This window comes from Podarcis vaucheri (assembly GCF_965113315.1).
Source record: "Podarcis vaucheri genome assembly, chromosome: 14".
In the NCBI taxonomy this organism is placed as follows: domain Eukaryota; kingdom Metazoa; phylum Chordata; class Lepidosauria; order Squamata; family Lacertidae; genus Podarcis; species Podarcis vaucheri.
Genome location: NC_138752.1, coordinates 6,437,384 through 6,453,594, shown reverse-complemented (window position 1 = coordinate 6,453,594; position 16,211 = coordinate 6,437,384). Strand labels below are relative to the sequence as shown.

Here is a 16,211-nt window from a genome sequence, read left to right as displayed (position 1 = left end):
AAGGCATTTTGCAAAGCAGAAGTTGGTTTTCTGATGAAACTGGCTTATAGCTCCTTCCAAGTTTCTAAGAAAACCCCAAATCAGATTATGTGCAAGCTGACATATACTTTTCCTGTTATGTCCTTGATGAACCTACTCCTGCAGTCTTTGCGCAATGCCTTGACCAAGCCCTGTGTTGGTCCTGATACAAGACCCTGATTAAATTCTGCCAGAAAGTAGCTGTTCTTTCTTTCTTTTTGCCCTGGTTCTTTCCCTGGTGGCAAAGTGGGTGATAAGTCTCCATGGGGAGGAAAGCGTGACTCCACACAAGATGAGGGCCATGCTGTGTGAGATGCTACAGGGGGTTGAAAGTGACCCAGGAACCTGCTGCAAGGCACCCAGATGGAAGGAGTGGGCAGAGAGATCCAGAGTGCAAATGGGCAGCAGAGGGGCTGGGACTGCAAACAGAGGCAGTCAGTAGCTGAAAGCAAGGGGGAAGACGATGCCTCTGTGAAGGGCAGGGGTGCCATCTTGAATAGAACATTGTAGGGGACCCAGGTAAGCCCTGCCCCACATAACTGATCACATGACACAGTGCATGCACACCATTTGAATGCATCAACTTTGGGGGGCCCAGCCCCCTCAAATATTTTATTGTGGGGGCTGAAGTCCCCGCAGCCCCTAGGAGTTGGCTCTTATGGAGAAGGGCAAGCTGGTTGGAGCTGAGGAGCTGCTTCTGCTCAGTCTCAACCCCTTGGGGAAAAGGGATGCAGGAGGACAGTGAGTAGAGCAAAATGCAGGATGGAGGTGAAGAGCTGCTGCTCATCGACCTCTTCACTCCATGTGTGCCAGTGGTGCAGGAGGAGATGGAAGAGGTGGGCATGCATGAGCGAGAGGAACTAGTGCCTGCAGAATGCCAGAAGAAGGGGGGCAGCAGAAGAAATGGGAGGCATGTGTGAGCATGCAGGAAGAGCAGCTGGTACCTGAGGAAGTGGTGGTGGAGAAAGTTGGCAATCCGTGGGCATGCACCAGGGTAGTGCCTGCTGAACTGGGTGAGACTAAACCCTCCCAAGACTTTGCCTTCTGGGTGCCCCAAGATGGCCTTGTGGGATGGGCACCAGTCCCTATACTGAGTGCAGGCCTTAAGCAGGCCCCAGCCTCTAGGGTCCTGTGAGTTTGGGGAGCAAGAGATGCTGTGTTACCTGCCTTTATTTGGGCCCATGAGGAGCGCGAGAGAGACTGGGAATAAGCAGAGAGGGGAGTACGTGGCTGTCAGCTTGGGTGACTGGGCCAGCTGTTCCTGAAGAAGGGGCCCCCAGATAAAGACTTGTGGCAGGACTTTGATTTTCAGTTTGGAGCAGGGGGTGAAGTGATCCAGGGGCAGCAAGAGAAAAAAAGATGGAGGGGACTCCCAGGGTACCAGTGGGAAATCAGATTTGATTGCGGAGTTGTGCCTTGAGGCCCTGGGTGCAACTACAGAGACCGCTTGGGGACTGGGGTCCAAGTTTGGAGCCTCTGATCCACCACCAGAGTGGAGAACAAAGAGAAATTGAAGGGCTCCACCAGGAATGAACCTGTGATCTGAGACCCGAAGTGGCTGTTGATCTACTTGAACTGAGACCCTTTAAAGTCTAAAAAAAGCTTGAGACCATACTCCTTGAAGGGCAGTCTCCTCTTATGTGACTCTGCCCAAAATCCTTTAAGGTTGGCTGTTGCCCCTGCCCCCATGATGCGACATGATGGCAGGGCTTTCTCTGTGGTGGCTCTGCCTGTGGAACTCCCTGCTTCAAGAGGCTAGGGGTCCTCTTCTTCTCCATCTTTGTTCTACCGGGAATTGAAAACCTTTCATTTTTAAGCAAGTTTTTGATTCCGTTCCTGCTTAATATGTTGATAGCTAGTGCTGCTCTTTGTTCCTCTTTTTTGTAATAATTTGTTTTGTAATAATTGGACCGTTGTGGTTTTTATCTTTGCTTACTTGTAAACTGCCTCGAGAAGCTCCTTGGCGGAGGAGTCTGAATGATCCAGCAGGGTTCAATTGATGTTTTCAACACCCAGAAGGTTCTCTGGTGGGATGCCATTGATTTGCCTTGCCTGAAATGCTCTCTGTTCACCTGGGCATGTGGAGACAGAATGCATTCCACAAATGCAAGCAGCAATCTGACTCTCACCTTTTCAGTATGGACACACATCCTGGTAAGCATCCAAAGGAAAAATCTTTTGAGGGTTGTTGTGTTGTTGTTTTTTTAAAACCAGCCAATTACTGCAGTGCTTTTGCATTTGGCAGGTAATATAAGAGATCGTTTGCCTGCCTTTCTGTCCTGTCCCCCCCCCCCCCCCGCCCTCAGCTTGTTTAATTGCATGGGTGTTTATTTTGGAGGTGGGGGTCATGATTAGCAGGTAATGATTAATCCAGAGAGCCAGAAATTAGGAGGGAATTAGGAGGGAAAGTGTGGGCTAGTTCCTGGAAGTGAGCTGACGTGTGTTATTATCTAGTCAGGCCTGATATAAATAGTGCCTGCAGGACCAGGAAGGAAAAGCACATGATGGAAACTCTCAATGAACGAGCAGGGAATGTGAAGTGGTCTCTGTAAAGCTCTGGAACGATCAGATGATTCCAAGGACTGTGTTGCGGCACTCCACAGCTCGTATTTCAACATATGAGGAGGAGTGCCAAAGTTAAGAAGAAAAGGGGGGGAAGAAAGTGACAATTGCAGAGAAGATTGTAAAGCTACTACCGTTCTTCTGTTGCCTGGCTCCAGAAGCACCAAGCAAGAAGGAGCCAAAATGAGCAAGAACATGAAGAGGAGCTTCAAGGAAAAATTGGCCCTGAAGAACCACTTGGTGAAGGAAGCCCTCTCAGAATTCCTGGGAACGTTCATTCTTGTAGTAAGTTGAGCAGCTTCCTGCCTGCCTCCCTCCCTCTTTTCCTTCCTAACAGGGTTGACCCAAAGCAGAGCAACTGGTGAGTGATATCTTCTGCCACAGCAGTTCAGCAAGGAAGGTTGAGGTGCGCTGCCCACTCAGCTGTTGTGCTGCCTTATAAAACATAGCAGTCCCAGATTGAGGGATGAGGGGCACATTCAAGTCTGTTTTCATTTAAAGGGAAAGTCACCAAATTAGCAGTTTCCAAAAGTGTGCAGAGCAAAATGAGGCCATCCTTTGAAATTCACACGTCTCCAAATTTTGCATTTCTCCAGCCCAAATGATGTGTATCTACTAGGGTCGTGTGCAAATAAATGCATGCATTGGTGAAAATGACATACGAAAGCACATTGTGTTAGAGAAAATTGCTTTGCAAAAATATTATTGCTTGACTTTATTTGGCAAGTTAAATATATAACTTGATTGTAATAAAACTTTTATGCCATTTACAAGAAATGTGATGTATTGTATTAGGTATAAAATGCATGTTAAAATGCTGGAGAATTTTCAGGACCTAAAAAAAAGTTTGCTAGTTGATGAGGAAATGTGGAGAAACTGAATTTAGGACTGGAAAAATAATAAACTGAGGGAAAGTGAAATTCTCAGATTTGCTCCCCAGTTTATTCATCCCCAGTGCTTACTGGCTAAACTGGTGTTGGGCGGGCTGTGCAAAGGGTGGCTGGGTGCATGCTTTTTTTCACATAATGCACAAGCTGCCCTTTCTATGCCCAGCACATTACGACTATTTCTATGGTGCTCTCAGTGTGCCTGATGATTTAGAAAGGTTCAAGAGGACAGCTCCCTGCCCCAAGAGTCTTACAATCCAAAATTCAACACGGGGAAAGACAACAAAGGGTGGGAAGGGAAGTTCAGGCAGGAACGCATCACTAACACAGCCCAGCCTTCCTTCAACCCAGCCGCCTCCTGATGTTTTGGACTTCAACTTCCACCAGTCCCAGCTGGCATTCAGACCAGCTGGAGGGCGCCAGTTGGAGAAGGCTGACTTAATCCAAAACATGTTGGGTTTTTGGGTTTCAGTTAACAACTATAGCTACCTATTTCTATGGCAACGTGCTAAATAACACAAATGCTGTTTGTCCTTGCAACAACCCAGGGTCTGTGTGTTTAGAGTAGTTTGCCAGGGAAACTGTAGCTCACGCTTATTTCCAGCCATAGTTAGAACTTCCATTTTACAGACTGAGAAACTGAGCCTGTGAGATAATAAGGTGCCTGAGGCCAGTGGCAGATTTTGAGCTTTCAAATCTCAGCTACACCCTGTGAGATACCCAAAGTCTGCCCACACCCTGGCTCTCGCCTTCTGTTCCAAGTCATTGTTGCAGCACCCCCTGAGGCACCCTCTCGGCTCGGCGCCCAGTGTGGGCGAACCAGTCGTGCTCCCCTAAATCTGCCCCTGCTGAGGGCTTCCAAATAAGAAGTAAGCACAGGTCTTTGCAAGTTTGTACTGGCCTGGCACATTTTGGTGCCGGAGGTGAGGAATTTCTATGAATTACCATGGGGTGTAATCCACAAGACTGTTCTCCCTGCAAGCCCCATTGAAATGAAGGGAAGCTGCAGAATACATTGAAAGAGACCATGCCTTCTTATCGATAATTTTTTTGCTTTATCTTTTTTGTAAACCACTTTGAGGGGTTGTTGTTTTTTACAAGCTTTTATGAAATCAATATATGGTAAATTGAACTACATAATCGGAGTCACATTCAGATTACACCATGCATGCTGTTTTAGTGTTTATCTAACAAGTCCCCCCATATTTTGATCACACAATTTGTTGTGTTTCATTTTATTTTATTTATTGATGAACCAGGAATGAACAGCTGGAATAAAAATAGATCTCAGATAAGGTAGATCTTTGATATGAGATAAATGATGGGACACCTGTTGATTTTCATGGAACAAGTAACAGAAAATGCATTGTTCAGGGGCTTATAAACACTTTAAAAAAGTTTCTATATGATCCTACAGTTGGTGGTACCAACACAAGATGCCCCTAAGAGTGTTGCCACTTTGAAGTCTAAGAACAGAACTTTTAAGTCCAGAATGCATTCCGCTCTACCCAAACTCTTGATTGGAACATTGTGGAATGCAGATTCCCTCGATCTGTTCAAGAAATCACCCCCCTGCCAACTGGAACCTGGGCTACTCCCCCAACTGGAAACTAAATTCAAACTGGGCTTGAGAATTAATCTCTATCCCTATAAAAGCAAACACAAAATGGACGCTTGCATAATTTTAATTATTTTCAAAGTCCAGGTGCTGGCTCTCAGCTTAGGCCCATATTGTCCTGAGCATCTTAACAGACCCTCCAAGTGCCCCTATTTTCCAGGGATGTCCTAGATCTACAGACGCCGTCTCGGTTTCTGATTTGATCTCAGAATGTCCTGCTTTTCCTTGAGACGTCCCTATTTTCACTGCAGAAATATTCAAGGGTATGGAGCTGTCTGACCCCTGAGGCATCTGAGCAGCCCTGTATAGGGATGTTTTTACATGATGTTTCTATATATGTTAAAGCTGTGCTTTATATATGTTATATATATGTTACAAACCGCCCAGAATGGCAACCCAGTCAGATGGGTGGAGTATAAATAGTAGAATTATCATTATGGAATGGGACGCCCCTATTTTCATCAGAGAAATGTTGGAGAGTATGTCCTAGGAGCAATTGGGGTTTTTTTCTACATTATTCCAGCTGGTTTCCAGAACAAATGACCTGCAATGACACACAACATCAAACAGACACCAGAAGACAACAAACTGCACAGACAAAGGTCAAAGGTTAGGAAAGCAGTGGGGGGGGGGGCTTTGTTAGCACAGCTAGTGGACATTTATTTGCCTATGCAGGGAGGGAACATCACAGTGTCCATGACTGATACACTACAGGGCTAAAGGAGGGTAAACTGAGAGCTGAAAGCAAGGGGTGGCAAGAGCCAGGATGGAGGTGGCTGATGCTTGGCCCAGATAGCAAGAGAACCCTGGAATGCAGAAGTAATCATAGTCTGGCATGGCTTTGCTGCCCATGATTTGCAGCCTGCCAGCCCCTGTGATCCTCTGCTGTGGGGTAGCCAGCAATCTAGACAGCAGCTGCCTGGAGCAGGAGAAATCTGGGGGGTCTCCCTCCCCACCCAATCTGAGACCTGCAGCATGGAAATTGTGTCACAGATGGCAACCACCACCACCTCTGGAGGGAACACAATTCCTCTTCCCTTTGCATACAACAAATGCTGGGAGGTCCTCTTCTCCTATCTGAACATGTCTGAGAATCAGAATTTTCAGCACAGGCCCTTCTCCAGTTCCTTCCCAAGATGGCTGCTTCTTGGGGGCCCTATGCCATGGACTGGCGGGATGCAGAGGAATGGTGGGGAACCCTCAAGGGAACCCCCAGGGGAACCCCAAGGCTCAGAGCCAGGGGATTGGTGGTGGGACAACGATGAGTGGTCAGAGGGAGAAGACTGGGAGGAGAAGGTGTCAGAAGCTGAAAGAGGTAACAGGGTTCAATGAGCAGGAAGAGGCTGGGGCAGAGAGCAGAAGAGCAGAAGCAGAGGCTGGAGAGGAAGGGGGCCAAGAGTAGGTCAGGCAGGCTGCTGAAGAAGCCAGGAAGTCTTCCCCTCCTGCTGTGACCAGCTCCCCTCCCGCCTTGTCTCCTAGAACAGAAAAAGGAATGAAGAGGGTAAAGCAAAGAAAGACAATATGGAGGAGCCTCAGGTTGCTGGGGAAGGACCTGGGAGAGAGTCTTAGAGAGCGGTGGGGAGTCGGGGACCTTCAGTCCTCACAACTGCCTACTTGGGGCAAGACCTACTGGGAAGAGTTGCTGTGATCACTAGGCCTGCACTGTTTTGGGTTTCTTTGAATAGTGTTAACTGACACTGGGTGTTTTACTACTGACCTGCTCCTGATTCCAGCTCCTGACATTGTATAAAGGGAGATCTGACTGGTGGTGCTTCTTATTGCACTGCAATCTGGCGAGTTGGTATTCCGCTTGTCTTCCTTTGATTCCTCAAATTATTGCAACTCATTTTGGGAACTTTATTTGAAATGGAAAAGCAAGCTACAGGTATTTGAAATGAATTTGAAATGAATCAGATGCTCAAGGCGGGGGTGGGAGAGAAAACGAGTGTTTGCCAAGGCAGAAATACAGGATCCGGCCAAGGGGAAGGACATCCCTCGGATCTGGTTGGCTAGACCCAGAGGCAGCAACCAAGCAAGGGGCAGCACCCTTTGCTCTCCCTTTTCTGTTCAAGCTCCCCAGTCCTGGTCAGAGCAGGTCACTCTTAGCCAAGCGCCTGCCTTTCTTTTGTCTCTGGCATGCCAGCAACAGGCAGCTCCACTACGGCCCAGTTTCAGTCCCCGAGGGGTCCAGTCAAGATGAAGCCAGGAATTGTAGATGCATAACAGTGGCGACTCACATTGCAGATGTGTTGGCTGAGGGCTGCTGAAAAGGGGAGCTGCCAGATAAGGCTGGAGAGGCTGGAGATAAGGCTGGAGAAGAGGCGAGGGTGGCACGTTTTCCAGGGAAGCACATCCAGACTAAAATAACCACCCTGACAGTCCCCTGGAGGCCAGAAAATGCCATCTGTGTGAGCGCCAGTCTGGAGTTTAACTTGGAAGGACAGCCCTGGACAATGACATGATCAAGTGCCCTCCTTAGTGTGATTTATTTTATAAAGAAACAAAAAACCCCGTGTGATAGCTGGGAAAGATCTCTAGAGGCTATCAATGGGTGTGGCTCTAAAGTTGCTGGTACTTTCACCCCATCGTAACAAGCTGTCCAGTGTTTCCATTTTACCCAGCAGATGTAGAGCACAATGGCTGAAGGCAGACAATCCTTTCAATTCAGAGCGCTGAAAGTGGCACAGCCTTCAGCAGCCTGGCGCCCTCCTTCTGTTTCTGCCTCTCAGTCCCATCTGGGGCTGATGGGAGCTGTAGTCCAAAACATCTGGAGGGCACCAAGTTAGTGAAGGCTCCTGCTGTGGATGTTTACTTTTCCCATTTCGTACTCTCAGCTGAGGGACATTCTCTACTACCCAGAATATTGAGAAGTTCCTGCAATGCCTGAATTTGGCTTCCTTTGGATGCAATTTAGAGCACTGCAAATGGCATGAGGCACTTTTGAAATACTTTAATTACAAATTTGCAGGCAGAGTGTAAGTGGAGGCCACAGGAGGCACGCCTGAAAAGCAGCAGATCTGTGAACCCAGACCAGATCCTCAGCCAGATCACAGCCTTCTCTCCCTCTCATCTTTCCTTCTCTCTCCCTCAGACAACCCAAACTGCTGTTTTCCTCTTCACACTCACCCAGCTTAAATCAGCCACCCTCTCTTAGCAGGGGGGGCCAGCTGTTGCCTACTCCAGTATCCTGTGACTCATTACTATTAGGCCACCTCTGAATTTTTGGGTGCCAGTAGAATAATAGAATCATAGAACTGGAGAGTTGGAAGGGATCCCAAGGGTGATTCTAGTCCAACCGCCTGCAAAGCAAGAATCTTTTGCCCAACATGGGGCTTGAACCCTTGACCTTGAGTCTCAGGCTCTACCAACGGAGCTATCCTTTCAACATACCAGAGAGCTTGGGTTGGGTTGGTTTCCCAGCTGCTCTTGCCAAGTGCTTTTGTTGTTTGGTGAGATGGGGTGCTCAAAGAAACCATGGTTAAGGAAGGGTGCTGGAGCCCTGCACAACACCAGGCCACGGTTGAAAGATGCTTGGAGGCAGCCTGCTTCTGAATACCAGTTGCCAGAGGCTGCAGGAGGGGAGAGTGGTCTTGTCTTCAGGGCCTGCTTGCAGGTGTCCCACAGGCATCTGGGAAGCCACTGTGAGAACAGGATACTGCACTAGATGAGCCACTGGCCTGATATAGCAGGCTCTTTTTGTGTTCTTTAGTAAAAACCAAAGCTTGTAAGAGCAAATCATGGCATTAGATCAGTTTGTTACCAGTAAACAAACCATAGTTCAGCTGCTGAGCAGGGTTCAAACAAATGAACAATTAAGAAACCGTAGTTTAATCAACCCTGATTTGGCACCTGTGAATCAGGCCTCTTTCCCTCCCAGCCCAATTTATCTCACCTGATTGTTGTGATGGTAAACGGCAGGTAACCACTTCCACCTTTTTTCGGAGGAAGGATGAGACTTTAATCTGGGATATAATGCCAAGACAATATATAACAAAGCTTCCTTGCTGTTCTGATTGTGGGACTCATGGCCACCATAACGCACAGTGGTCATTTTCCAACTCCTTGTAATGCTTGCCTGTCTATAAAAAAAGGGTTTTAGCACCCAGGCACAAGCCATCAGAACTCATCCACATGAGAAAATACAGCCAGTTCCTTTTCTATTTACTATTTTAACACTTCTATTCCTGCTTAATGTTTTTACATGTAAAAACTACCTTTCTTTCTTTTTTACAAAAACACAGTCATAATGTTTTGAGTGTACAGGTTTAATTTTCCATGTGCAATTAGAACCAGACCTTTATGAGTTTTAAAAGCTTTAAAATGTATAGAGTTTGGCTATCGCCTTATGGAACATACAATTTGTGATTGAGCGATAATCTCACATTCTGCCATTTGAATGGAAGCGGTCTTTGAAAAAGCAATCTTGGTATGGCTTACATCCACAGTTTTTGAGTACTTAAATGGCCATCTTTAATTCCAAGCTGCTTTTTTAATATATAAATTAAACTTGGGCCTGAAACCAAATGAAGGGAAATCCATTTGAACCTGAAAGGGTATTGATTGTGTTCCTTGGAGACCTATGGAATAATGGATCTGGCCCATTTTATTACTGCAAGTTTGATTACCTTCTAATATGCAGCAGAGAAACGATAAATATATAACTAATTATCAAGGAAGAGCCACTTAGTTGTCCAGCCAATTCAGTACTTTACCAGAGAGTTATGTGTCACCTGCACCAAGAGAAATGGGTCAAATCTCACCACGTATCAGTCATTGTTAATGTCCGGGCGGCCAGCTGCAGGCCGTGCTCCCCAGCCCCCTGGCAATGTTGCAGAGGATATTTCTCAGATTGCTCTCTTGCTAGGCTGCAGATGGATGGCAGTTTTTGAAAGAGCTGAAGGTGAAAAGAGAGCACAGTTGTTGCCTATGGTGTGTACACAGTCATCCCACCATCATTTGGACAGCATGTTCACTCATTCAGGCATTTCTGCACTGCTGAATCAATTGTGTCCTCTATTATTAGGCTAAGAGGCCCAAGTTCACACCCAGTGAGTTTCATGGCTGAGCAGGGATTGAAGCCCCGTCTCCCAGGTCCTAGTCCAGCAGCCTAACCACTGTGCCACACTGCCTCTCCCATCATTCCTGGCCAGGAGCATCCTTGACCGATGGCCATGCCAGAAGGAGCTGATGGGAGCTGGAGTCCAAGAACATCCATAGAATAGGGTTGCCATATTTAAAAAGGTGAAAAGCCATAGAATAGGGCTGCCATACATCCGGATTTTCTCGGACATTAAAGCAATTTATGCCCAGACACTCCTAGCAAGAGCAGAATATAGTCTATGTCTGGGAAATTCTAGATGTATAGCAATCCTACCATAAAACCGTAGAATTGTAGGGATGGAAGGGGCCATAAGGGTCATCTGGGAAACCCCTCTGTGGTGAGATATATTGTATCTCTTTTTCATTTATACTGTTATTTCAAAATTTGCATCTATGCACATGCGAATGTATGCAAATCATTGTCCTTTTCTTGCAATGCTTACTTACTTCGCCAAAACTTTATTAGGCATTACAAATATAGGCCATCATAAACATACATATAATTTTTAAAAATATATATACAAATAAACAGCCATGTAAAAATACATAACAACGAGGATTCTCATGTTTTGCAATGCACTCCACTAAGTGGCTTACGAGGCCAACTCTATCGTTCTATGATCTCTGGTTAAATAGGTTTTGAATATTTCTGTGGTTCCCCAAAAAACCTACCACACCTGTTAGACTAAAGCTGATAATGGGATAAAATGAATGTACACCATGGGCCTTTCCTTGTCATAAGACAATTTATCCAGGACTCTAAATCACCCTTACCTTATTCATTAATCCAGCCCCAAATGCCCTTCTTAAGAAAGGATGAGAAGGTGACTTTATTCTGCCCGGACGCTGAGGTCCAGCGCCGAGGGCCTTCCGGCGGTTCCCTCATTGCGAGAAGCAAAGCTACAGGGAACCAGGCAGAGGGCCTTCTCGGTAGTGGCGCCCGCCCTGTGGAACGCCCTCCCATCAGATGTCAAAGCGATGAATAACTACCTGACATTTAGAAGACATCTTAAGGCAGCCCTGTTCAGGGAAGCTTTTAATCTGTGATATTTTACTGTATTTTTTGTTTCTATGGAAGCCGCCCAGAGTGGCTGGGGAAACCCAGCCAGATGGGCGGGGTACAAATAATAAATTATTATTATTATATTATTATTTATTATCAGACATTTCTGCCTCAGTTTCTAGTCAGCTTCGCTAACATCGAACATCCTCTGGCAAAGGCGGATCCCAACTGTAGGGTAGCCGTCTCTCTAATCCCCATTTAACGAAGTGAGATGGAGGCCAAAGGAATTACCAGCCTGGCGGAGGCCACCCAGGGAGGCCCTGTTCTTCCAAAAGCTGAGGGCCCAGACCTCTTAGAAAAACCCTATTTATACTGGAAAGTCATATTTATGTATCTTGGAAACACTAATACATACTTCCTGAAAGCAGCTGAAAGAAAAAGACACCGGTCTTTAATCTCCCTTATGAGTGGGCTGCTGATGAAACACGGCAACTTCCTAGGGATAAGGGGGCTGCTCCCTCCTCCGAGGGAGAACTGTTTTCCTCCATGTGAGGTTAGCCACCTTCCAGACAAAAACAAGGATCCGGTGTCTTGTGAGGCAAGGGCTTTTTGGCAGAGGCGGCCCAGGCGGCCATCCTCACACGCTGCCAAGCTAAGCTTTCGGTTAATAGCTACCATCTTTCTTATTTATCGCTGGGCGGAAAATCAAACGGCAAGGATAATGAGAACTGGGAAGTGAGGGCAAAAAGGTGCAGATTTGCCAGCCGTAGCTCCTGCCAAGCATAGAGGAGGCCCAGGAGAGCCCAGGCAGCCCCAGAAACAAGCCTGGCCCAGAAACCTTGGAGAGCCACATGCGCCAATCTGTTGCCCTTCAGTTGTTTTGAACTGCAGGCTGGGGCTGATGGGAGTTGTAGTCCAAAACATTTAGAGGGCACCAGGTTGACAAAGGCTGTTTTTATCTCAGGGAGAACCACCACAGTGTAGTGACTTCTGTCATGTCCTGGTTGGTTTTTCTATTGTCCTCCCCACCCTTTGGGGCAGAGCTGAGTTGGGCCAGGCTGACCATCTGCTGGTGTAGCCAGTGCAAGACAGGCTACTCTAGAGTAAATGACTGCAGGAGACAAAGAAGGAAATTGCCTCCCCCCCCCCTTCTTTAGTGAAGAGGGAAAGTACCGGTAAGTGTTATAATGAGCGCAGTCCAAACCACCTGAGAAGAGATTATCTGCATATCGGGTTGCCACTTGTGTAATGTCACATAATACAAGGAAATGGAACAGGGGGGGAATTGTGTGGGGCATAACTGCCAGGCCAGCATCTGACCAAGTCAGCAAAGAGGGGCTGGTTTATTCAGATTGTGCCAGTTTCACTGTGCCTGAGTGGGACAATCCATGCGGCACTGCATTTCCTCACCTCTCGCCACCTGCAATTTCTCTGGCACAACCATCAGTGAAATGAATGGGAGCTCTCTTGCAATGTCACAAAGGATTCTGAGGTGCAGCATCAGAAAGGTTTCTGGAAGTGTGGATCTCAGGCCATATGCACCCCTGAAAACAGGGCTGCCTCGAATTATAGCATAGAATTGGGCATGTAGGGTGGTTTTGTGTCCACGGCAACAACTATGGATTCTCTTCAGTTTCTCATTTCCCCAGACTTAAAATTCAGTTGATTACATTTCCGTGTGTGTGTGTGTTTGCAAAAAAATCCCATGAAAAATTGTCAGTGTTTTAGTGGGCATTACTCTTAATAAACTCATCTTGTGTGCATTTTTAAACAATACATTTTATGTCATTTTCACCAATATATGCATTTTATACACAGTTTTGTATGCATTCATTTTTGTCAGATATCTAAACTGCAAAATTCATAGAAGTGTAAATTTCAAAGGGTATCTGTGTTGTGATTTGTGTATTGTTTGGGGAAGTGTAAATTTGGTAGCTGAAACAAACTAAATCCCTTCTTGCCATCCCTAGTAGCAGCCCCATTCCCACCCCCTCTGGACTCAACATTTGCCACAAAGAGAAGCTCTGCTATTGCAGGGGGGAAAGTCTGAATCACTGCTTGTAATTAGAGAAGGAAATGTCAAATTCACCCTTGTTTTCACAACATTTAAGGAAGTGAAATGCAGCCCAGTTTTACAGAGAGTTCCATGCTTTGGGGCTGCTCTGAACTGGGCAGAAGTTTGAACGTGAGAAGGGACATTTTTATAGTGGAGTCCATTAATAATACCCTGAATGTGGGTCGTGAGGAGACCCCAAAGAGGAATGGGTTCCACTGACATCTAATAAAACAGACTAAAATCTCATGAAACGTTTAGTGTCAGGGTGGGGCTGGGGGAAGATAAATTATCAGAGAAACCAAATGGTTTATAGAGGATCTCTCATTTTAAACTGTATTTTTCTTGGTTGACCTTGGCATCAGGATTTCCTGGCCTCTCCACTTCCCCTTTAATTTCCCAAGGAAGCTTTTAAGCTGGCTAAAAGGGTCAGGTTTCACTTTTATTTGCTTCATATAGCTTTTTCGAAGGCTTGACAATAGATTAAACAATTCAAGGTAGATTAAAATGCAGTCTTTTGATCAATCAATTGACTAAAGTTGAAATATATTTGCATACCACCAAAACCTAAATATAAGTGACTTTTTAAGATGCTGGAACCAGAATCTCCTCCCCAAAAGACCCCTGTGTCCTCCTTGCTCTGCAGACTCACCAATTAAAATATGCCAGTTAATCAAATAATGCTTAAGTTAAAGTTTGCATTTGCAAATAATGATTAGCCCTTTCCGAAAATTCTCCACCCTGTCAAGAGGAACAAGGTATTCACAAATATAGCAGGGGCCCCGCAGTGGGCAAATTGCTTCAAAGAACTGACTTCATTTTTTTGTTTTAATGGACAAATGATGTATGTGATATGCACAACATGCCTTTGATGGGAAAACAGGTTTTAAAAAAAGATCCATGCAAAAGTACACTTGGAGGTGATGTGCCCATTTTTTAGGATCTTCCCAAGAAGATGAAATTCTGGCTGCATGCTTTTCTCTCTCTCTGGCTGGGTCTACACTGACCTATTTAATGCTATTAGAACGATATTAGATATATCATTATAAAACGTCACAGGGCCTACTTGTAAATTAAAAGCATTTCTTACCTGTTTTAATCCTCAAAACACTCTTTGCCTATTGCTGGTTCCTGATTACTCTGCAGCACCCTCTAGTGTCACATTTTAATAATGCTTTATGACCGTTCAAAGTAGAACGTAACGTGTTCAACTACATTATGAAAACCATTCCTTAGCCCTTCCTTAACATTATAAACCATGAGCGTACACCCACCCTCCCTCTCTTTCTCTCTCTCCCAAACTGCAGGCCCTGGGATGTGGCGCGGTTGCGCAGTCTGTCCTTAGCAGAGGTGAATTGGGAGGAGCACCAATGATATCTCTTGGCTTTGCCATGGCTGTCACTATCGCCATCTATATCGCCGGAGGTGTTTCTGGTAAGCTGACATTTTCACCGTGTTGCTAAAGAAGTTGGAAGAGAGCTGGTGGGATGGCTAGGAAACTAGACTACAGATCAGGAGGTTCACAGCTTGCATCTTATCTCTGCCATAAAAAAACTCAGTGGCCTTAGCCAAAGCCCCCTTTCTCCGCTCACCCCCCCCTTTTGTAATAAAGAGGATGGGATAATAATCCTGATTTACCTTACAGGGTTGTTGCAAGGTCTATTTCAGAGATTCTGTAGGTAACAGTGAATGAAGCACTTTGAACACTTGAAAATGTTATACAGTACAAATCTGATGGCTATTTTCATAGTGTCTACAACAGTGAAACTCTTTAGTAAGGCTGTACTGTGTAATCAATTAACTGGCTACATCAGTCCATTGAAAATGAGTGGATTGATTTAAATTAAAGACAGCAGGCAAGTGTTGCCCCTGGGAACAAACAAAACAAACAAAAAACACCCCTGTTGCATAAGAAATAAATGCAGGAATAATACCAAGAAAGGCATCCACATTATAATGGGTGACTCACTGGAAAATAATCTGCAGTATGATGCTGTCCATCCAGGAGGAATTCACAAAAAGAATCCATAGGTGGGGGAGGGAGGAAGAAGTGCTTTTGTTGGTCCTGGTTGAACCTATAGTTGGAGTTATTAAAGGAGAAGTAACTCAGAAGAGAGCTGGTGGTAAACTGTGTTGCAAGAACAGAAAGAGAGAGAGAGAGAGAGAGAGAGAGAGAGAGAGAGAGAGAGAGAGAGAAAGAAAGAAAGAAAGAAAGAAAGAAAGAAAGAAAGAATTTAAAGGATTTAAAAGGTAATCCAAAATGTTCAGAAACAGCCAAGATTTGTAAGAAATTGTATTTGCAAAATTCAGGGGGGGTGGAACAGGGCTTCTGTTTTGATGGCATTTTTTATGGCTTTTGTACTAAATATTTGCAACTTAGATGTTGCCTTTCCAAATCCATGCATCACCATTTTTTTCATGCACATATGCACAGATTGTGTGGTGATCTCCATTTTCCCCTACTCCTAATTAAATGTTGACACACACCCCACACCAACAATAGTATTTGGTGCAAAGCTGCAACACTTCAGTTGATTAGTCAACTTATCACACACTGGTGCAGATTTTTAAAACTCTGTTTTAATGCAAGTATTTATAATAACTGCACACAGCAAATACCAATATTGGAAAAGTCATTTTCTCCTGGGTGCCTCTTCTAAGATAATGATTGGGACAACAAATTTGCACATCATTTAACAACAAAGGAAGCGTCACAGAAGTCTTATCAACAGTTTGTGAAGAAGAAGAGCCACTGTGTAAGCCATAATTTCTAACATGCCACAAATGAAAACGGCTACCTAATGACACCTGCTTGTCAAAGTGTCATTTTTCAAAATATTTGCCTCATCTGTTTTCTTGCCGTTTTGCCAAGGTCACACGCAAATAATGGGCCAGGGTGAGGTTCATGGACTCACTAGACTGGGAGCGAGTATGTGGCATGAGCAATTTTTTATTCTGAAAGTGTGGCCC

The 16,211-nt window shown here is 45.4% G+C and overlaps 1 protein-coding gene across 2 annotated transcripts in view; it reads left to right on the top strand.

The window, feature by feature from the left end:
• The first annotated feature begins 2,024 nt into the window (after positions 1–2,024).
• AQP9 (aquaporin 9) overlaps positions 2,025–16,211 on the top strand; it is a 29,409-nt gene continuing 15,222 nt past the window's right edge. The window contains exons 1-3 of one of the 2 annotated variants that reach the window (XM_082198817.1): positions 2,025–2,172; positions 2,739–2,865; positions 14,549–14,675. In XM_082198817.1, coding sequence (XP_082054943.1) covers positions 2,764–2,865; positions 14,549–14,675 — 229 coding nt within the window. In that variant the 5' untranslated portion in view covers positions 2,025–2,172; positions 2,739–2,763. Of the gene's footprint in view, positions 2,173–2,303; positions 2,866–14,548; positions 14,676–16,211 lie in introns of those variants that run through there. The other variant, XM_082198816.1, reaches the window with a different exon arrangement.